At 38.2% G+C, this 24,215-nt stretch overlaps 2 protein-coding genes across 2 annotated transcripts; both read left to right on the forward strand.

Moving 5' to 3' along the window:
- Positions 1-1,340: 1,340 nt before the first annotated feature.
- Positions 1,341-6,230, forward strand: LOC137278380 (adipokinetic hormone/corazonin-related peptide receptor variant I-like). Its single transcript, XM_067810675.1, has 6 exons — positions 1,341-1,896; positions 2,260-2,443; positions 2,695-2,787; positions 3,209-3,263; positions 5,534-5,610; positions 5,913-6,230. The coding sequence occupies exons 1-6, from the start codon at positions 1,429-1,431 to the stop codon at positions 5,963-5,965; spliced, it is 930 nt and encodes a 309-aa protein (XP_067666776.1). The 5' UTR covers positions 1,341-1,428; the 3' UTR covers positions 5,966-6,230.
- Positions 6,231-14,994: 8,764 nt separating this feature from the next.
- On the forward strand, positions 14,995-21,211 carry LOC137277029 (galanin receptor 2b-like). Its single transcript, XM_067808690.1, has 6 exons — positions 14,995-15,516; positions 15,859-16,036; positions 16,260-16,352; positions 16,725-16,779; positions 18,591-18,667; positions 20,135-21,211. The coding sequence occupies exons 1-6, from the start codon at positions 15,052-15,054 to the stop codon at positions 20,185-20,187; spliced, it is 921 nt and encodes a 306-aa protein (XP_067664791.1). The 5' UTR covers positions 14,995-15,051; the 3' UTR covers positions 20,188-21,211.
- The last annotated feature ends 3,004 nt before the right edge of the window (positions 21,212-24,215 follow it).

Here is a 24,215-nt window from a genome sequence, read left to right on the forward strand (position 1 = left end):
AGCAGTTTGAAAACTACCATATATCGTCTGCATTTTTAGATATTCATAATCTTTTTGAGGCTTATATTTGAATGACATTTTGCAAATGCAGGTGCTATTTGGTAAGTTGCAGAGGAATACTTGACGCAATAATGAAGCGCTGAAATCTCAGCAGTAGAAGGCGCCTTCGTAATTGAAGTATAACCTTTAAGTTAGATAAGCGCAGAGATCAAAAGCTGCATGGATATTGCCCGACATAAAGGCAAAACTGCTTCTGTCAGTCGAGTAGTTTATGAGCATATTTGCTCTCATTTTATGTCTAAAACTGATGTATCTTAGAACAAGGTTCATGGGGCTTCCTTTGAAGCGTCCCTGGTAAACAATCTGCTATTGTAATGTTTTATGCACAGACAAATGTTTATGAAATTCATTGTTATATAGTGATTGACATGAGCTACATCCTTTACAAACACATGTAAATGTCATGCTTAGCAGGTCAAAATAGTGACATTTAGAAATGTTACTGTTGACACTAATTAGTCATATTGTTGAATTTGAACGTTCGTCTGAGGAAAGCAAGCAAAGCCTGCATAACCACGGGTAACAAGGTATGACACAAGACAATAAGTGAATACCGGCATGATTGTTGTTACATATGTCATGTTACACTTTCTTCGTAAAGTGCAAATTCTAGTACTTTATTGATTGAGTCCCATCCGGGATTCGAATCCGCACCCTCAGAATGAGGCACCTTATCGTCTGCACATAAAGTCAGCTGCCTAGCCCGCTCAGCCACCGCGACTCCGACATTATACTGTGGAAGTCCCGCTGGCTGAGTGGGGTGTGGGTTCGAATCCCGGATGGCACTCATTCAAAAAAGTATTGGAATTTGTGCTACGCTATGAGAGTGTAATCCGAAATATGACATATGTTACATTTGACCACTTTCTAAATGTCATTGTGTAATCATGAATGTTGTTATATGTGTGACTAAAATGATTTCCTACACTGCATTCAAGCCGGGTAGTTCCTTTGCCCCTTGATCATGCAAGATACATCGCCATGAGGTTCAAATCCTTAGGCTATCACTATTTCAGCTCCAGATTTCAGCAAAGAAGTAAAGGTCTGAGACCTGCATCCCTCTGACATAATACAAGAATACATTGAATCCAGCTCACTCACCATACAATTCTAACATCAAGACGTAGGCGATGATGACCTTTCACGTTGCAATGTAACGGTGTCAATGGAATGTCAGTAGAATGCCAAACAAACAATTATTAGCATGGCTACAATTACGCATTTTAACCCGCCCGAATATCCTGACGACCCTAACGATCTACAATTAGCTCTTGCACTTGATAGTCATTCAGGTTGTTGAACACATTCCACGCCAGAAGCGTTGGGCGGGTAAGAGCAACGTGAAGGAGATTCGTTTCGAGCCTAAACATGGATGTGGAGTTTGCCAACTCAAGTAACTACACATATTATTATGAGTTGAACAATATTATAGAAACAAGACCATACACGATGGAAATTGTGGTACACAGCGTTCTACTGTACATCGGAGTCTGTACCAACATATGGATGATCAGATCTCTCTACACATCATGGAAGACAGGCAGCAGGATGCATTTCTACCTCCTTGCCATTTGTCTTGCTGATGTGTTGGGCTTGTGCATCAGTAGTGGTGTCACCATCGGAACGTATGCAACCGTTGTATGGCGAGGCGGATATTACGGATGTAAAATATTTTCAGGTTTACAGATATTTGGAGCTACAATGTCCCACCTCATCCTGGCCGGATTCAATATCGATAATCTCTTTACCATAACCTGTAGTCGCTCCATCAAGGCATTGCGTATCGTCTTCCTTCTGTTATCCTTTCTAACTGCCTTCAGTGTCAGTGGCATTAAGGTAAGCACGTGTTGTGAGCGAGGTTGGCAATTCATAACAATTGCTCTGTGCAGTATTAAAGCCATAATACTGAATTAATGTAAGCCCATTAGTAATGACATCGTGTGCTGTATACAGCGCCGAACATAATTTGCACTCTTACGAGTAAATATTTTTGATCATTGTGGCAAAGGCAGCCTTCTATGGTTTTGTCTGTTTGAAACTGGTGTTACTGCAGAATGCCTTTGGTTGATTTAAACGTTTGATTGCGTATATAGTATTACTGACGAGTGCTCTCTGCGTATTCTAATTATCTCTAACTGAAAATAAAACACGTCTACCAAATGTTTCCTGAATGATGTTCAGATTTTCGTTTCATTTCAGTCCTACTTCATCCAGCTGAGACACAGCATGGGGCACAATGGCATGGTGTATTATTGTGGTTTCGGTTCAGCGTTTGGCTATGTGTTACTACCATTGATGGAGATGGTGGTCTATTTCTTACTTCCATTTCTAATGATGATACTCTTTGGGCTACCATCTTTGTTTGTATGGTGCTGCAAAAAAGGTAAACTATAGGGAAATACATTTTAGCCTTTCGTGTTTTTAAAGTTTGGATGAATTTTGGACGGTACTCTTATGTTCAAAGTATGTAGAGGATATTTGTATAGCATATCTGTACTGTTTCAAGATTTTGCAAGGTTATAAAATTGGTCGGACAATCGATAAGAGATCTCTGATATCGCGATACGTCCGTTTAAAGTGAAGTGAAGGTTCATGTAATATTCTTTGAGTGATTGGGTGTTGATTATTCTTCAGAAACACTCAGCTATGAGAAGATGACAAGTGATGATGACTCCTCTACAGACTTTAGGTTCATTGGCACAGATATTGGAATAGTGGTGGCATACGGTATCAATGATTGACTTTTTCAAAACAAACTAAAACTCAGTGGTCCGTTTTGAAAGTGTTGGTAATAAGACTGAAAGAGAAGACACCAAACATAAAGATATCTACCATCGCTTTTATTTGTGCATTTGAGAACAGTCAGGGACGGAGTTAGTGAATGCAATGGCGCTGTGTAGAGTCTTGCAGTTATACCATGGCCAGCTGCTATAGATTCAGAGGAATAACAACCTAAAAATCAGTTGCACCTTCATTACAACTGTAGTCCTATTGAATGTTTGGTGATAAGGCTGACACAGTTTGATGTCACTGTAAAAAGTATTGCACGTATACGATTGCTAGGTTCAGGGTAATAATTATGAAAGTGATTTTATGTTTCAGTGCACGTCTTTTCATGTTCAAAAAACATGCAAATATATATTTTCAGATGTGGTATTCTTCCTCTGCATAGCTCCGTTCTGTTTGGTTTATTGGTTCTTCAGGTAATGTGACATTTATCTGAAAGCATTTGGAGGAAACCAACCTGCTACTTTGACACATACTCATGGGAACAAATAAGGGAACGCCTGAAACTACACGTGCTCCTTTATTCTTTTCCAGGTTTCTTCACAAGGTGTATATTGCATACTATGAGTGAAACTTTGGAAATGAATAAAGGAACACATGGACTTTCACATGTTCTCTTATTTGTTTCCATGTTTGTATAATTATCATTTATAAGAAAACTGACTAATGAAGATCCGGGTAAAACCTGGTCACCAGCAACCCATGCTTATCTTTAGATGTGACTAACGGGTTCAGGAAGTCAGTCTATCGCATATCATGTTATCTTATCCCTGATGTTAACCCTCTGGATGCCGAGTTTTTTTTCAGGCGCACATTTTCATAAGGTTTGAAAAGTGAACGTTGTGCGAGATTAGCGCTCGCGTGGTCCTAAATTGCAGAGAAATGTAGAATATTTAATTTCCTATCTGTTAGTATAAATATAATTGCGGCTACCTCAGGGGTTTGAGAAATAGACACTGCTTAAAGTTGTCCAAAACTTTTGTGTGTGTTCAAAAACAGTAAATTTCTCAGTTTTTTATCGTGCACCAATAAAAGCACGCTGCTACGATTTTTTTTATTTGGCATCTGTACGGAAAGTGTGAGCGAAGAAAATACAGCTTGATATCTGAACGATTGAAGTGTGTATGAAATGGATGTATGTGCTAATGCATAACGTCATACTCACAAAATCAAAAATGACCTGAGGTAGCCGCTATTATTCATACCAACGGATAGGAAATTAAATATTCCACATTTCTGTGCAATTGTATAGCCGTATGCAGATCCAGGACCACGCGAGCGCAAATCTCGCACAACGTTCACTTTTCAAACCTTATGAAAATGTACGCCTGAAAAAAAAACTCGGCATCCAGGGGTTTAAGATCGATACTGGTGATGTCTCGACTCGACTATTACAGACCATTCATGGAGGAAATATGCGTGTAAAATATAAACATTCAATGAAAGATAAACAATGTTATGTATATTGATTGAGAGTATATAAGAAGCAAGAATAAATTACATTTATAGAAGAAACGGTAGAAACATCACACAATCGTCAATATACACTAAAATTCGATGTTATGCGATACGTAATTCTTACTGACCGAGAGTTCACCCAAGTCATACTTGATTGGCAGTCTAGGGACCGCTAATTAAAGTGACCGACTGTCTGCGTAAGAAGTTACACATAAACTCGTTGACCCCTGTGTCTATAAACAAACATGACAGCCATCGGCGATTTCATCACCATTACCAATCTCTTTCATGCTGTGGTTGAAGCAAGGGAAATAGTTCATCAGCAGCGCAAAATCAGCAGTATTCTGCCATACTTCAAACCGGGACTAGATCTAGCGAGCATGACATCGACAACAGTCTTCCTAACATGTCCGCTTCCGTCCCCGCAGGAATGCAGAGGGATTCCACTGTCACTGTCCATGCTTCCCACATAAAAGTTGACATGTCAGTTCGTTTCACATAGGGAACAGAAGCGTGGTTATCAACATGCCAGTCATACACCATCGAATGGGAGATTTAGTGAGTTGGACATTTAACTTTTGTGACGACTGTGGTACAGCTTACAGGGGAGGAACTTCCGAAGTACTGCATCCTTTGTCTGAAGGTGGAAAATTGAATACTAAAATCTGTTCATGTTAGATGAAGGGTCAGTGAGTGAGTTTAGTTTTACGTCGCGTTCAGCAATATTCCAGCTATGGTGGCGGTCTTTAAATAATCTAGTCTGGACCAGACAATCAAGTGATCAACAGCATGTGCATTGATCTGCGGAATAGGGAACCAATGACATGTGTCAACCAAGTCAGCGAGCCTGACGGTCCGATCCCGTTAGTCGCTTCTTATGATAATCATAGTCACCTTTTATGGCAAGCATGGGTTGCTGAAGGCCTATTCTACTATGGACCTTCACCAGTGTTAGATCAAGGGAGCGTTAGATGACAACGAGGTAACTTACTCAAGTTGTATCAAGTGTACAGAAGAAGGGATACCGGAAGTGATACATGTCTCAGTCGTTGATCACTGTGGTACAAACTATGAGCACGTGTGTGGCCCTGACAAACGCTTATCTGAAGGCGTGTTTTAAACCTCATTAATAAACCGTACATGGCCAAAACACAATTCATCATATGCTGATTTCATCCAAAGTCTGATCTGTTATGTGATTCGTTAATATCTATTTCCTATTCCACAGATGGCATTCAGTAACCGTCCTTACAGTCTTAGCCTACCTGTGGGCAGTAAACCCCTGTCTTAATCCCCTAATTTACGGTAAGTAATGTAATCAGCACCCTCGCCAGAGGGTTACAGGCATTTTAAATTTATCAAGAGAAAAATATTTACGTTTAGTCAATTTTTCGTCTGAAAAACATTTGGGAAAATCAGAATAATTGCATGTCGAAACGTGTCCTCCACAGTAACAAAGAAGCATTTATTCACACTTGAAAACTGCATTACGAAGATGTTTCGGCAACAATAAGTAGGATGGTTATAGTGTGTATTCATAAATTGTTAACTCACTTAGCTATGTTTCACATGTTCCATGTATTTCACAAATTCTTTTGTATTCTTAGCCACGTTCAGCTGCATGAGCAGACGGAATGAAAGAACTTCTCCTGGACTGTAAAAGTAAGAATGGCCACGGCCCCACACAATGACTGGGACGAAAACAGGACCGATGTCAACATCTGTAATCACTTTTCTCTTTGTGGAACCTCTTCTATAACCCTGAAAATAATTACATGTATTCATTCCAACAGGACATTAACTATTTATAGATGCATTGTCCATACAGGCGTATCTTTTAGTATCAGTGAATACGTTTGTTAGTCACAGAAGGCAACCTCCAAAGATGTAACAACCAAATAAATATTCCAACCAGATGTGAAAAATCTATAGCCCTCGCTTGTCCTCACTCATCCTCGATATCTCCAGGGTATACGTTCCGATACGTCTCCACTATACCCTGAACGCATCTACGGCTCTGCCAGATAAATTTATTTACCTCCCTTGACTGTCTTTTCATCCAGTCAGGTGTCTACGCTGGGAAGTTGAGCGAACCAATCACAACTCACTTTCGTTTTTTGAATTATCTAACCGATTATACTTGGCAACAGAAACCATGCAGAGGTTCTCTGGAAGAGGTAGAAGGCGTTCTTGCATATGTTGTTTTAAAGTTTCGGACCTGTCAATTTGTTTGTATGATTTCCCTAAAATCTGGGACGCACTGTGGGCAAACCTTCGCAGTTGCGACCGCTACCTTTGTTGACACTGGCAAGCTCTGTTATAACGGCGGCCTAGCTGATTGGCTAGTGTGAGAAGGCGGAGCCAGCAAAGGGAGGTAATAAATTTATCTGGCAGAGCCGTAGATGCGTCCAGGGTATAGTGGAGACTTATCGGAGCGTATACCCTGGAGATATCGAGGATGGTCCTCACTAGGTAATCCAATGAGTTATGATGGCAAAGTTCATACAAGTCAGATGACCGATCCCATTTCTGATATATACGGAATAGCTAACGGCCCAGTCTATCACGGATTTGTACGACCTTCGACAATTTACAGCTACAACTGCAATGCCCACAATCCCATGGTGTACTTTGTGTGTAACCAAAAACCCATGATATACTTTGTGTGTTACCATAAACCCATGGGATACGTCGTGCGTTACGACACAAAAATACTTTTTATTTGCATTGTGATAGAAACACGATATCTTTTGTGGCAACATATTCATAATGTTTTTTTCTCACATTTCCTCTGACTATCTGTGGAGTGAGCTGATAAAAGATGGTGGAAATGTTGAGAAATGCATCCTGGGACAACGTACACAATAGTTGCTACTTATATGATAACTGCCCCACACTATATTTGTTATATATCGACGGTTTTTGACTTACACATGGCATGTCTCTATATATGTTTTGCATACTGGACGATTTGCTCTGTATCAGCGTAGTAGTCAAAAAACACCTATACGTTTCCCTGGAACCTTACGACAAATGGTGGTATATACTGATTTCACTATCGTGTCTTTTACAGCCGTTCCGCGCAATACAACTGCACACTCTCTGCTTCCTAGCATAGATTTCATATACCTAAGCTTTATCAAATCATTTAGACAATTAAACGATGAAAAATGATTATAGTTTCATTGAAATTACATACAACATACACGTCAGTTGCAACCTTGTGTAGCGTACATATGCATGTCAAATAAGTTCATTGTATTCCTTTTCAATTAACCTGTCAGTTAGATTTTATCTTTGCACTGATTGCTATTATATATGTTTCAAACTTTTGTCTTATTCATGGTAACAGAACCATAATTATTGATCGATTTATTCAGTTGGTTTATTGTTTCAAGCTTTTCTCAGCAATAAACATGCATAGTTGTACACTGCGTCTTACTCTTTCAGGGAATATCCTCTCAATGTTTGGAATATTGCTGCGTGCACCGTAAATCTAAACTTACCCACCATGTTTGATGGACTCTATAAGCATCTAAATCATATACTGAATATATATAATACTCATATCCGACATGATGCACCTTGAGAAACAAGTGTGCTTCTGGTAAAGGTGTTTTTGAAGGAAGAAAATAAAAAGAGAAACACAAATAATGTTGTAGTGTGAGAGAGGAAGCGTAGGGGATGGATACAACTGACGATGTGTCATTTGAAGGTAGGGGAAGAACATTATGATAGTTTACATGAGGAAAACCACGTTTCCAGGTACGATGTGCAAACAAAATTAAGATTATAATCAAGACTAATGATCAATAGAAAAGAAACGCTGTAAAATATACGCTGATTACAAACGGATCAAAATAGTTTGTAATTCAACCAATATGAAAATACTTCTATTTCTCCGATATAGGCATTGCACCAAGGATGTAGAATCATAGAAACATGTAGAAACATGTATATAGAATCCAAATTCAAATTAACAGACATTCTCAAACCTGGTAAGGATTATAGATATTTCTACGATGGCATTATTGTCTGTGACGAGTTTCCTTCTATGTTTGACAAATGAGTTGAAAACGTCAACGTGGTTCTTCGATCCTGGAAAGATATAATTATCGTGAAATGACGAATATAGCAGCATGACAATATATTCTCTCCTCTCGTTTACATGTACGCAAACAAGATTTCCAAAGCATATCCGCGTTGGTTTTGTTTGGCAAAATTGAGGCTCAGAACCCTTCATCTACTGTCCTTGCATTGCCGACCTTTACGCTGTCTCCATTTGGTTTCGATGTTGGATGGGTTGCGACGTTCGCGTGGACTGCTCGAAATGTCACTTGCAAGATATGTGTGTTCCAAACATCATTTGGGCAAGACTTGGCCCAATATTTGGAAGTCAGTCAATGACCGCAATGCCGTCAACATAAGCTGTTACAAGTCGTCGAAAGTGGCTGTCGTTATCTTCTTTACTGCTTTGTGTGTATGTATCTCCGAGGTTTCTATTTCGTCGTTGGGAAACGAGTTCAAGAATAATGCCACACTCAACCAGAATTCGCTACCACCAGCACATTCTAGAAAAACAGTTTTACAGAAGGAACAGATATCCTTATTTGTTTTAGTTCCTTTTTCATACAGATTTTGTGATGTAAGAATTTACGATGGAATTCTAATGATTCTACATCCTTGGTGCAATACCTATATCGGAGAAATGTATCTTTCCAGGATCGAAGAACCACGTTGACGTTTTCAACCCATTTGTCAAACATAGAAGGAAACTCGTCACAGACAATAATGCCATCGTAGAAATATCTATAATCCTTACCAGGTTTGAGAATGTCTGTTAATTTGAATTTGGATTCTATATACATGTTTGGTTTTTATGACAATTTATCCAACTCGGAGGAATGCAGCATAGTAACTTATGATAATCTAAAAACGTGCCGCGATTTTCAAAAGCATTCTCAGTTCAGCAAAAATTGCTATTGGTACTTATGTCTTTTAGAAAATACAACCCTTTACTATGCCATTGTTGAAAGGTCACATGCAACCAAAAAAAATTAAACATAATTAAAACACAGTTATCACTTACTCATGACATATAATATACAGTGTTGCTTGCAAAAAAAACCCAGACAAATAAATAAAATTATGAGCGTACAATCGCGATTCAAATGTGCAATATTTTGTACTGGGACTTACTTACCTCGAAAAGAAGCCCTCGGGGGACCCAACCCAATCATAGCGGGTGGATGTACACTCAAGCGTAACGACGGCTTCCGATTGGCCGGTTCATTTGCTGACACACTGAGGGCTCATTGTGTGTACAGAATAATGATCTGTTTGATGAGCATTTTAGAAGTATGGCAAGTCACAAGAAAGTGAGATTCTTTATGGATAACAACTTCTTTTATTGTACTTGATGCGTCGTTTCATTATGAATTGAACTCATATACCGTTGTCAAACAAAATCATATACACTACAAGCTGTTATCCATAAATAATGTATACAGAGATGTTGGGTTTGGAAAATACATGTTCTCTGAATATGCCTTCGACCCAGTGAAAAAATACCTCAGTAGAGAAAGTGAACTACTGTGTGACTGGAAACTGTAACATGTCATTCGTCCAAGTACAAAGAAGGACTTTGCACCAGTTTCCGTTAGATCCAGTCATCGGAGAAAAACGGACGTATTTTTTTTTTTTGCAACCCACAGACATAAAACACATAAGGTGGTCTCACTTGAACTTAAATCAATGGCATTTTAGATTGACCATTTGGTTGTTGGTGAACGATATAAAGTATCTGAACAACCTGGCCAAAATATCGTCTTTTAATTTTCCAATTCCTGGAGAAAGTCGTATTCATAAGTATAAAGAAACCGATTCGCAAGAAGTGGCGTACAATAGGTGCCCATGGCGTTGCCTTCTTCTAGCATTTTACATAAAATTGTATCTCGAGTAAACCTCATGTGACATTTGCTCTCATTTTTGACATGCTGTCCTGATCACTCAGGTGAACATATTTTTTTCTATATTTTGTTTCACTTCGTTTATTTACAAAGGCCCCGTGGACCATTAAATGAATTCGAAGTGTTTTGTGTAACACCACATTACTCCATGTTAAATTTGTATGACTGACGTCCGAAATTGAACACGTCAAAGGACAATGGTTCTGAAAAACTTCACTTCGTTGTGTACCGCCTTGCACTCAATAGACTGCTATTCCGCTTGATCATACCCACATGAGCATTGACAGGACCAGTTTCATAGGTTGCAAGGAATGTTCTGCTTAATATGGCAATATTTAAAAACTCTAGAAGGAAAAGTATTTTGTGCTATCATCTAAATCACGCAATGTCAGTTCTACATTACACGGGTTTAAAGTACTGTTGCAATGCTGACACTAAAGAGACCTGTTTGCATATAAACTAGCGGCGGACTGAAACGCCACCAAAATGAAAACGACAGTAAATTGTCAACATATTTGTAGTCTGTTTGAAAATAGTCTTATCTCGACACATATCTGGAACACAGTGTGTCTATTCCCATTGACCATTTGCTCTTGCATTTCGTATTTTGTATTTTTCCTCGTGGTATCCATTAAATAATGTTGCTGTAGGACTTGACTTTTATTTACAATGAAACATTTACAGATACCATATTCATCCTAAATTTTGTTTTATTTGGTGGTGTTTCTTTTGGACTCTAGTTTAGAAGCGCGAAACCACATCGATAACAAATCTTTGCTAAAAGCAGAGTCTATTGTACAACTGTAAATTATATCACGAGTATATATTTGTTCCAAAAATGTCAACGTTGTATGCTGTTGTCTGTAGGAAGGAAACTGAAATACACAAAAATTATCTCTTTAAAATAGAACAAATGGGATCGGTTTGCAAGAAACAAACGATTCACTTGATGAGCTTGATATTGAAGTTTACAATATTCTCTTTAGTACTCTCCGACATAAATTGTTAAATACTGCATACAGTTTGATGACCCTCACCTTTCCGAGAGTCAAGCAGGGTCTAATACCATTGTGACAGAGCATTTATTACTGTGACGTCATAACTAAAGCACTATGGCGTCATATGTTCCGCACTTTTACACTCGTGCTATATTGTCGTAAAGCATTATACAGATGTATCTTCCACGGGCGAGTAATAAACAAATGTATTAAGCGGGGAGTATTTTGCTAGTGAACATGCAATCATGTTGTCACTCTTTTTAGCGATTTGCATTCTTTGACAGTAGATTTGGCAGGAATCGGGGATATTATTGCGCTGAAACAATAGTTGAACAAACTGAACTAAAGATGAACACAGTTGACAAATTTTCGGTTTCAAAAGAAATAGAACATTTAGACACAAGTACGCGTATGTACTTTACTCTGTGTAATAGGTCCATGTCCGATCTTACAAAACTATATTTTCTAGAGTATACGTTATCGAAAAGTTATTTTATCGCCTGTCCATATTAATCACAGTTACTGTTTATACGTAACTTCATATACGCACTTCCAGCTGTTGTGTAGAGTTTACGGTAACGTTATATCTCTATAATAAAAACATCAAATATTCACAAACCCTGAGGGAACATGGGGGAAGGAGTCAGGATGGGGAGTCATGAGGTCTCCAATTGGTCAAATTTCAAACTCTTATTTACATCTCTTCCATGAGATTTCTTGAAAGTGTCATAACGGTAAGTAATAGTTTAGCTCTGATTGAACAACTGTACACATTTCGAATGATGGTCTTTGAATTCTCCGTGCACGGCGCGTGAGTGATTGAAGATCAAAGGCGTCGGGATAAAGAGTCATGGGCTATGAGAATATTACATGCCACAAATGCAATTGAGTGAGTGAGTGAGTGAGTGAAAGCATCATGTCGGCAATATTTTAGGTATGTCGTGACGAAAATTTGAATCACACGACCAAATGCGTTAGGAATAAAACGAAATCTGCCATCGCTGGGGAGTAGAAAAAAAAAGATTATCACACAAACGTTGCAACTAGTTGTCAGCATTTAAAAAAAACCCAGATAATAACCGCAACACATCGTATAAATGGCCTATGAATCATCGACAAATGGATGTAGATTACCATGCTAGGGACCATGGGTTCAAAAGTTGAACTGTTTACAAGAAATGATGCCCTCACGTTAGAATGTAACGTCCTTCGAGATGTCATTCCGTTATAGAGTATAATGATGTGTATTTAATGATGTGTATCTGTATAGGTCTTGCTGATTCTGTATGAGACATTTGTCATAGCTGTTTTCTGTTATGCACAACAGCTGGAGGTCAGTAATCCTCTACTCAGTTTTAGCCTTCCTGGTGTCAGCAAACCTCTGTATTAACCCCTTTATATTTGATAAGTAACATAAGGCACACTGGTATATATATTCACACGTAGAATGCAAGACGGCATATTAAATATATTTGCATTTTCTGAAACGAGAAGCCACAAAACTATTTCCACATTCAAGACATTCTTTATTGTCATGTAGATACAATTAGTATGAACACATGTGCGATCTTTGTTCCTTTCAGACACAAATACACACATTGTCACTAGTTCCAGATATTCTCTGCCTTTACACAGGACTGCATCCTTTTTATCGCTTATGAAGGTAAAAATGACTTCATTTATGTAATCGACAATTTGGTATAAAATATTATGTTTTTTTCTGCTACGTTTGACCAAATGTCTTCATGTTTTTTTAAGTTTCTTTGTTTAAAAAAATACAGAATCTGGTACATAATGTTCTGAACTAAACTTTATAGATATGTTTAGACATATCTCTTTACGTGGAAAACAACTGATTTCTTCACTTTAAGTATTAATGTATAACAGCTGTAATGATAAATCCATCTGGCAGACATTGTATGTAGAAATATTCAATCTTGGTTAAATCTTTTGGACTCATGTGGATTGAATGCAATACTTTTTCTAATTTAGTCGTTAATTATCATTAGATATTAAACAATATACATTCAGCTTATAGAGTTCCGAATAGTCTTCTTCATTGCCCTAGATTCCTTACTTTATTTAGTAATGGTTGGCGTAATCACATGAAATTAGGTGTATCATTCTGGTACCGATCATCTGTCAGATGGACTGAGTGGATTTTAGAGCAGCAGTGAAGGTATATGGCACTTAAAGGATTGCTAGATGAGTACTTTGATGTGAAAACGAAATACCCTATGAAGACATTCAGACTACCTACGGCCCTCCAATGAGTGGTTCCTGTCAATGCTGTTGGAGAAACAAATCTGGCTTAGAATTTTTCTATATGACGCTTATTGAAGTTGCAATGGTTGCTGGTTTACGACTGTTCTCCCCTCTGTGCAAACTTAAATCAAGAAAAATGGAATGATCTTTGTTGTTTCTTTGTTCTCCTAAACTTGTACTATGTGATGAACGGATAGCACCGGTTTGCATCTCCCAAGGCTGAATATGATAATACTTCGGCCATCACACTTGAACTCAATTCAACTGTTCCGTCAGCGGTTAACAGAATGATAAACCTTTGGCTTGATATACTAAGGTACAATCTTTAATTTGCAAGACAGTTATAAAGAAACACTTTATATACAAGAAGCATTCGTACAATGGATGCATATTATAACTGACACAAATTCACTTCTAGTATATGTAATACTAGACGCACTGGTTGTATTGCCTGTACTGTACTGTACTACTTTAAGTCTCCTTTAACCTTACGACACACGAGTGTATGCCATTTGCAATATATCTGCCCATTCTGTTTCCTGGCCACATTTTGGTATACTTACATTACCGATTTAATAAAAAAAGACACCAAACGAGTGAGTTGAGTTTTACGCAGCACTCAGCAATATTCCAGCTGTATGGCGGCGGTCTGTAATTAATCGAATCTGGACCAGACAATCCAGTGATCAACATCATGAGCATCGATCTGCGCAATTGGGAACCACGTCAGAGAGCCTGACCAAATGATCCCGTTAGTCGCCTTTTACTATGAGCACAGTCGCCTTTTATGGCAAGGTTTCTGAATCCCTATTCTGCCCCGGGACCCTCAGGGGTGAAAGATACCAAAAGATACAAAACGTGTTACAGCTACAACGTTGAAAACATATGGATACATACGTCAGTGGTGACCGTGTGTTGCAAACACATACATGCTGAACCTGTTGATTGTATTATGTTCCATTGAGCCTATCAATCAGATTTTATATTTGCATCGATAGTTACATGTTCTGTAAAGCCTTTGGTATTCTACAAAATTCACGTATTGCCGATATGACCTAAAAATCATTCACTCACTCAAAATATCAAAATTCATGATTATGATTTGTTACAACTGTGAATCTCATAAATGTTTCTAAATATTTACCAAGTAATTTTTTGTACATGCATTATCTTAACGTTCTTTCAGAAGTCGCACAATGCGTTTTCATATGTCTCTATATACTGGCTAAATCCCTTGATGACGATCAGGGAAATATTCCGGCTCCAGATTTCAGTAAGCAGGTAAACGAGTGAGATCTGCATCCGGTTGAACTTTCCTCAGACATAATACATGGAATGCCAATAATTATTAGCATGACCATAATTATGTGGAGTTTAACCCGCCCATTTTTCCTGCGAACCTTAATGATCTACAATTACCTAGAGTATTTTTGTTAATCATCCACTCTGATGAACTCATTCCACACCAGAAGCCTCGAGCGACTGTGTGAAGGAGATTCATCTCGAGCTGAAACATGGATATGGAATTTGCCAACTCAACTAAAACATTCGATTATGATTTGGACAGTATTATAGATACAACACCATACACGATGGAAATTGTGATAAGCAGCGTTCTTCTATACATTGGGGTCTGTACCAACATATGGATGATCAGATCTCTCTACAAATCATGGAAGACAGGCAGCAAGATGCATTTCTACCTCCTTGGTATTTGTCTTGCTGATTTGCTTGGCTTGTGCTTCAGTAGTGGTGTCAGCATCGGGATGTCTGCAACAATTGTATGGAGAGGCGGATATTACGGATGTAAATTTTTTGTTGGTTTTCAAATGTTTGGAGCTACAGTTTCTCATCTCATCCTGGCAGGATTCAATATTGATAATCTTTTCACCATCGCTTGCGCTCGCTCCATCAAGGCGTTGCGTATCATTTTCCTGCTGTTATCCTTTGCAACTACCTTCATTATCAGTGGCGTTAAGGTAAGCACGATCTGATAAGGATATCGTGAAATGTATGTAAGTTACCCTGCGCTTTATACAATGAACAAAACCTGCGATGTGGGGACAGAATAGGATTTTGACTAGGCATGCATAAGAAAAACGACGCATTATTTGTTATGAGCGAACCTTTTGATCATTTGGCAAAAGCAATCTTCATTTGTTTTGTTTTCTCTGCCTAAAACACTTTTGTTTGATTTAAACGTTTAACTGCACTATTACAGGCGAGTGCTTTCAAAGTATTTTGGATAGCACTGCCAGAATAGAAAGTACACCAAATGTTTCTTAAGTTGTGTTCAGACTGTCTATCTCGGTTCATTTCAGGTTTACTTCTACCATTTGATATCCTGGGCAGAGAGTAAGGCGACATATTGTGTGTTGGATTCAGCAGATACTTATCTGATAGTACTATTCGTGGACATGGTGATCTATTTCCTACTCCCGTTTCTAATGATGCTACTTTTTGGGCTCCCATCTTTGTTTGTGTGGTGCTGTAAAAAAGGTAAACAACACGGACATACATTATGAGTTTTAGCATTGTGTTCCATAACTTAAATCTGTAGACGATATTTAGAATGCATGATACCTGATCCTGTTTCACAATCAAAGAATCATATTGCTTTAAATAGATGAAAGCTCTCAGATATCTCGATACGTCGTTTGAGATGGTGCGAAGTCAATGTTAAAAAATATTTTTAACGTACTCAGTGTTGATCTTTCTTCAGGAACAATCAGCTATGAGAAGATGACAGGTGATGACGACTCCTCCACAGACGTTCAGTTCATTGGTAGAGATATTGGAATAATGATGGCATACGGTATGGATGATTGACCTTGATAAACCAAACTAGAAATTAGTCCCTTTGGTTTGGTTACAGTCCCAGCGTTTTTGTAATTGGTGGTGATAAGGCTGATACCGAATACAACAAACACAAAGATATCTGTCATCGTTATTTGTCTATTTAGATATAGTGAGAGACAGAGTTATTGTGAAGAGCCTCGCAGTCATACCATGACTAGGTTTAGCGTAAAAATCATGCGAAGAGTGTTTCAGTATGCACGATTTAATGTTAGAATATTCAAACACTAAGATGTATGTGAAAGAACACGCAACAAGACAGGACTATAACATGGAGTTTCTGATTTGTTAATGCTCGAGAAGCTAAACAACATGCAAATATATTTTTCAGATGTGCTATTCCTCCTCTGCAATGCTCCGTTCAATGTGAATTATTGGTTGTTCGGGTAATGTGACGTTTCATTTTTCTGAGAACATTTGGAAGACAACATTCTATTACTTAAATATCACTGACAAGGAATATTGTTTGATGAAGGTCCGGGTAAGAACTGATCAATAGCAACCCATGCATGTCTTAAGAGGCGTCTAACGATATCAGGTAATCAGTCCATCAGATATCATGTTATCTTATCCCTATCGACTCGATTATTTACAGTCATATAGGTGAAATGTTGCAGTTTAAGACATGAACAGTTAATCAAGGATAAACAATGCCATGCATATTGATTGAGTGCAGAATCAAACAGAACAAGCTACATTTATAGAAAGAAAAACAGTAAGCCTCTGTGAAAAAAAACTAGATAAACCCCGCCAATCTACACTATATCGTCAGTGCTGATGAAGACAAACATATAATTTCGTTGGATGTATCCATATGCATGATGTGAAGGAAAGCATTCTGCTGTAACGGCAAAAGTACGAACTATAAATCTGGAAATACCCTATTACCTATCGTAATCTCATTTCCTACATTTTATGTCAATGATGCCAGTTTCAAAACCTACGTAAACACGTTCAGTAACACGCTATAATGTCACAGTCACACATCTTTGAATAAGAGAGTTCGTAATTTGGGCATTTAACTTTTGCAATTTGTGTGACGAATGTGGTACAGCTTACTGGGGGAGGAAATCCCGAAGCATTTCAACCTTTGTCTAAAGGTGGACCCTTGAATACTAACTAAAATTTGTTCATGTTAGAAAAAAAGGAGCGCTAGATAACACCGAGTTGGGTGTGATGATATATTTAACTCATTCAAGCTGTATAAAGCTCATAGAGGAAGGAATGCCAGAAGTGATGCATGTCTCAGTACCTGATCACTGTGGTACACATTATGAGCACGTGTATGGCTCTGACAAACGCCTAAATCTTTCCACGTCAGAAGATATCTTTGGATGTCATGACTTTGTGATAGTGAATGTAACTTATTCAAGGCTTATTAATCGAGTTTGGAACAGACAATAGAGTGATCAACAGCAAGAACATCGATCTATGCAACTGGGATACGATTTAAGTTGTACCATTGTGGCCGGGTGTTACACGTTCCGTGTTAGATGGATAAAATGATACAACAATCTCTCATTATGTATATATAACACTAAACTGATATTCAATCGTATATATTTTGCTAACATGACGCTGACTAGTAGATCCGAACCACTAGTTCATGGTTCACAGAATGCCTTGGATACATGCTTTTTCCATGGGGTGGGGCATACGTGATTGTTTGTCCAAGATCACGTGAACCAATCAGATATGGACATGAGGTAGGATAATGACATGTGTCAACCAAGTCAGCGAGACTACCCTATCCGGTTAGTCGTCTTTTATGACAAGCATAGATTGCTGAAGACAAAATCTAACACGGGTCTTCACGGATAGACAAGCATGGACTGCTGAGGACAGTTTCCATCCCGGGTCTTCACGGGGTCAAGTAATTAGATTAACTACTACCAGAAGTGATGCATATTTAAGTATATGAGAACAAACCAGGAGCACGTGTATGTCTCCGACAAAGCTACATCTGAAGAAGAACCCATGAATTCCTAAAACGTTCCATGTTAGGGTTGAATATAGCCATGGATTTTTAAACCACCATATGCGGTCATATACCTTTTGAAATATGATCTGTTCGACAGTCATCATTTTGTTAAACCTCCTTAATATAATGATTACGGCCGACACATATTTCACCTTCTGATCCAAATGTGAATTATAATATGACGTTAATTTATCCATTTTCTATTCCGCACCACAGATCGGATTTAATAATCGTCTACACAGTCTTAGGCTACCTGGAGACTGCTAACGCCTGTCTTAATCCCATCATATATGGTATGTAGCATAATGAGTGATTTTTCTAACACGGTATCATCAATTTTCGTGTCTTCAATCGCCCGAGGGATACAGACATTTTAGATATATCTTAAGATAAAAGATTTACGTTTAGAAAATTTTTCGCATGAAAAAATAGAAAGAAAAAAAAATTCGGAAAATTCAATGTAATCTATAAATTGCATGATCGAAAGGATGTTACAAATCGAAACCTTTCTCCATAAATCTATCACAAACAAGCTGGAGAGTTTCACGGAGGCCTTTGATGTAATCTTCGTGGTCAGAATTGTGTGGTACTCATATTATTACTATACCTATGGTCATCATGTTGATTATCCAATCCTTGAGGTGATCTAAAGCCCGTATTTTATAATGCATTGTCTTTTATTAAATTGTTATAGTTTTATATGCTAGTTTTATGTTCATATCCGTGATAGTCTAGTGTTTTTACTGTCCTTTGATGACACTGATTTGCGTTCTCAATTTATTGATTTTTATATTTATATAAATCAAATTGTTCCCATCACGATATGGTTGCAAAAATGCCGACGTGACTATAAATGTTAACTCACTCACTCCAATCCTTTAGCAATGTCATCGAGATGGTGTTACTGGGAGAGTGAGTGAGGTAATATATACCGCATCGGCAATATCAACAAGGTAATCCATTTTAAATATATGCCGACAAAGGGCAGTAAAACTAACTAGACTATCACAGATAGAGGACGACACAATATAAACACAGGCTACAGATAGCCAATAACTGATTTTACTAGGTGAGGATCGCATGGGGCATTGACCATCAGTGGATAAAATGGTGCTTTATGCTCATGAGAACCATTATGAAAGTTCTCCAATAGCTACATGCACGAAATGTGGAGTCGTCTTTGACTTGTAACATGCGATCATGGGATAGCACCTATTTGCATTTCCCAATCTCCCAAGGTTGAATGGGGTAAATCTGTGGACATTTGAACTCAGTTCAAACGCTCCGTCAATTTTAACAGAATGATAAGCCTAAAACACATATATGCACGCACTCACGCACACCTCGCAAGTCTGGTGATCTACCTTCTGTTGTTAGCGATCTAGAGCCTGTTTTTCTATTGCATTGCCTAAATAGCGATATTAGTTCTAACGTTCCACGCTAGGTTTATTTCAAGTTGATAATATAGTTGTTTTACTGTCCTTCGTCGACAGGGTTTTAAAATATACATACAGTCCTTTTCATTGTTAACTGTTCACGTCACGATATGGCTGCAATATTGCCAAGGTGACGTTAAATATTAACTCACTCACTCATAAACACACACACTCACGCTCTCGTAGAATTTAATAACAATGGGGCATAGTTTCACTTATGCATTACGAACACGTGTTTCGGCAACACTAAGTGTGATATATTGTTGTTGTTTTTAAAATCTCAAATGTATTCCTTAATTTGTATGAATTCTTTTGTATTTTCAGCCATATTCAACTGCATTGGCAGACGAAAGGAAAGGACTTCTCCTGGACTGTAAAAGTCAGAATACTCACAAACCCAAACAATGGCCGTAAGGAAATAACGACCGATATTTACGTCTCAGATCCATTTTTCTCTTTCTGGAACATCCTCTATAACAGGGCCAGCACCCATTGTGTCTCACAAAAGCAGCTTTCAAAAATGTAAAAGCGCACTCAATATTTCCTAAATACTCCAAACAGCCATGTTGGCGTGCAACCTTCATTTCAGTCAGTTTACCCCATCTCATTTGTGATATCTTACGGAATGGCTAATGCCTTAGTCTAACACGGATGTTTACTGACTTCAATGGTATTTGACTGCAAACACAGTATTCACAATCTCATGTTTGTTGATGCTGGCCAGTGCATCCTTGGGCAACTTGCACAAAACGGCTGATATGATTGTAGCTACCCGATCGTAATGCGTCCCATGTGTAAGTGTTTGTGAGCTATATATGACATGTCCCATCATCTTGGTATATAGTCTGTATACTGAAACATGTGCTGTATTTCAGCAACATAAGATACCACTATAATGTCTCCATGGAACCCTACGACAAACGGTTGCATGTTCTGATGCCAGTTTAATGTCCTTTCTTGGGAATACATCTACATCAAGCGTCCATGGCAATAAATCTACAGGCTTTTGTTTCCTAACGAATTATGGTAAAATACTTCCTATGAATGTAATAAAAACGCATTCGTCAATAAAAAGTATTATAGTGACACTGTTGTATGCACATACAGTACACACCTTAGCAGCGACTAGGTGTAGCATACAGATACGTGGGCATCCTGTTGATTGTATTCCGTTTCATTTAACCTGTCAATCAGATTTTATGTTTGCATTGATAGTTACACATTCTTCAAAGTTTCGTCATTTTCCGAAACTCAAGATTACGATTGTTCATGCTTGTTGCAGCAATGAATTCTGTTTTACAAAAATGTGTCAGAATTATTTCTAATTTTATTTTGCCATATGTTTTATCTCAACTTCTACGAAATAAACAAGCATTGCACTCTGCGTTTTCATATTTCAGAGAAGATCTTCTCCATGTTTGATGTCCTATATAAAGGGTTGTATCGCACACGATTTTGTGTTTTGAGGAAACCATTGGTCGATAAAAAGTGCCTTCTTGACTCGCTAAAGACAACTGGGGTAGCAAGTGTGCCGCAGTATATTTTTGATATTCAAAGTAGAAAGGGAAGAGAACTGGTAACAGTTTACATGTTTGCTGAAACCTTCATTTATGGGCACCATGAAAATAATCACGGATTACCGTCAGTGCTAATAGTGGGTCGAACCCGACGCAATAAGGAATACGCTAATGATTTCAGGAGAGAAATTCCCGTATGTTCAACGCTTACGTAATTACAGTTCTTATCGTCACTGAAAAAGTATATCACTATCTGTATAATTTCGGTACTATCGTTTACATGTACATATATATGATGTCCAAGACATATTGTGGTTGATCTAAAAGTGAGTGGTCTAACCACTGAATGTACCAATATCTATGATAAACATGCAATATCTCTCTGAGCGTTTCCTTCGCCTATTTTCATCTTGGTATCGATGGGCGATAACGTATGTATGGACTGCTTGGAATGTGGTTTACATGATATGGCAGCGGTCAGGATATTTGCTGATCTGTGTGACTGTATGAGAGGAGTTAATGTCTGGAAACAAATCTTCTTGCTCAAAATACTTATTCGAAATTCTGAATCTTTAGAGATAAACTCACACGAACGTAGAAGTAAAATATGGCAGTACTAAAACTTTCACCTGGATCTGCATTACCCGTCTGGAATATGATAATATGTAATTCATTTACATGTTTATACTATGCAACAGAATCCTTTCTAAAGGGCATTACAGGCATTCAGATGTTGATCGGTAGGTTGCACAGCAGTAAGAGCAATATTGACGCCACTGTTATCTTGCCCTCTAAGTGACTCTGAAATGACTTCTGATTCTACCCGATTGTCATCTTCCGAAGACCGATAACCTTTGCCTTACTTTACCTTCTGTGCCATTTTGTATGTATATTTTTCTACCTGAAGGTACGCTTATACCTTGCAGTCTCGAACCACTTTCCAGAAAATAGAAGTTACTTAACCTTTTCTACTTTCATAAGAAATCTCTGCCAAAGCAGAGTGAATAGTTCCTTTTAAAAGTATATATGGCAAACGCGTTTTTGTATGTTTGTTTGACGCCACATGCAACAATATTACAGTTTTATGACAGCTTTGCGTGAACTCAACCGCTGCCCTGGAATGAACGTGTTATAGACCAATGACTCTGAGACACTTTACTTCGTCGTGATCTATACCTGGATCATGTTTCACGTGCGGAGACTTTGGCCACTCCAGAAGAGAGTGTCCCTTTAATTCGACCTTGTCAAACGGAGCGTCAACTTCCAACTCCTTGGGAAACCAGTAGGGCTGGTCAAGACATGTCAGTTGAGTATTTTTCGCATGCTGGTTTTGATGATGATGTATGTTCCAAAAAGCTCACTGATGACTACCATGAATCTGATCAGGGTTCATCTAAAATTGTTGTGAGGGGCCGTCTCAAGAACAATGTTAAATTTTGGAGAGATATCAAAGCTTCTAAATTTGTCATTGGTCTTTTACAACATGGTTACAAGATTCCATTCGTCAATTGTCCACCTCCTATGTTAATACCTAAGAACCAGTCAACATTAAAACGTAGCGATTTTGTTACGCAGGCCATCGGCGATCTATTGAAGAAGCAATTGTTTTGGTGAATGTGAAACCCCTCCATATGTCGTCAGCCCACTTTCGGATGCGGTACAGTCCTCAGGGAAGAAAATACAAATGCTTGATCTTCATAGAAGTAACTCTTATGGCCTTAAACTAAGTATCAAATACGAAGAAATGTGCTTATATTATATCAACGAAGGAGAGTGGTTGATGAAATTCGACATTCATTCCGCTTATCATCACACTTATATACTTCTCCCACATACTCGCTATCTCGGGTTTTCATAGAAAGACAATTATGGATTTGTACATCATTACAAATTTTTGGGTTTCACAGTCTTGACTTGCATCTGCACCTCACGTTTTCACTAAGGTCACAAGGCAACTTGTAAAGGAATGGAGGTGCGAGGGTAAGAGAATTGTGACATTTTTAGATGACGGAATTCTTGATGGATCTTCTAAACATGAAACACGTTCGTTTGGATCAACTAAAAAGCTGGATCTAATCAGCTCAGTGTTCGTGTCTGAGATGGAAAAATCTCCCTGTTGTCCACCACAGTCGTTAGAAAGGCTTGGAATGCATATCAAGAATTTTTCCATGATTTTAATTATTCTTCATATAAAAAGTGAAAAGGTTTTGACAGATATAAGGGTGATGTTGTCAAGTCATACACAGTCATACACAGAGGATTCCTGTAAAAAGTGGTGCTTCTATAGTTGGTCAAATTGTATCTGTTATAGGATCCGTTTCACAACATATGACAGGATCTCTTCACAGATTATGTTGCTGCTGCAATCTGGAACACTAGTATTTACATTTCTGCTGGAAGTGTAAACAGTTCACGTTTGTGGCTGACAACAAATGCTTAAATTTATGTCATTTAATCCGCTTTTGTCAGCTGTGCAAATGAACTCTCTATATATGTTTTCGTTATTGTAGCTATGTCCATGTTATGTACTGCTAACAAAAATATAAACCCTCCAGTTGTTAGTACTGCTACTGCATTCGCAGAGGCAACACGGTTCACGAGGCTTTTCTCTACGTGAGTTGTTAACTCACGTGTTGTTTATTCACGTGTGATGTTGCATGTAGGGTTTCTGATGAAGCAGTATAAAAACATTGGCTGCGGAACGTACGTCTGTTCCTATCGTCCAAGCATGTGTTTGTTACGTTTCATGTGGACGCGAATGGTGGAGAGTAGGAGAACACAATTTATAGTCATTGAAAAGATAATTCGTCATGATTCATCATTATTTAACAGAACTGAAAACGAAAACAATGCTGTGTAATATTTTAAAACATATAATAACCTCCTAA

This window comes from Haliotis asinina, chromosome 3, assembly GCF_037392515.1.
Source record: "Haliotis asinina isolate JCU_RB_2024 chromosome 3, JCU_Hal_asi_v2, whole genome shotgun sequence".
NCBI classification, from domain to species: domain Eukaryota; kingdom Metazoa; phylum Mollusca; class Gastropoda; order Lepetellida; family Haliotidae; genus Haliotis; species Haliotis asinina.

Coding starts and splice junctions, on each gene's coding strand:
- LOC137277029 (XM_067808690.1), top strand. CDS start 15,052: ATGGATATGGAATTTGCCAACTCAACTAAAACATTCGATTATGATTTG. Junction 16,780..18,590: donor GTGAATTATTGGTTGTTCGG/GTAATGTGACGT, acceptor TCCGCACCACAG/ATCGGATTTAATAATCGTCT. Junction 18,668..20,134: donor TCTTAATCCCATCATATATG/GTATGTAGCATA, acceptor TTGTATTTTCAG/CCATATTCAACTGCATTGGC.
- LOC137278380 (XM_067810675.1), top strand. CDS start 1,429: ATGGATGTGGAGTTTGCCAACTCAAGTAACTACACATATTATTATGAG. Junction 2,788..3,208: donor TGGAATAGTGGTGGCATACG/GTATCAATGATT, acceptor ATATATTTTCAG/ATGTGGTATTCTTCCTCTGC. Junction 3,264..5,533: donor TTGGTTTATTGGTTCTTCAG/GTAATGTGACAT, acceptor CCTATTCCACAG/ATGGCATTCAGTAACCGTCC.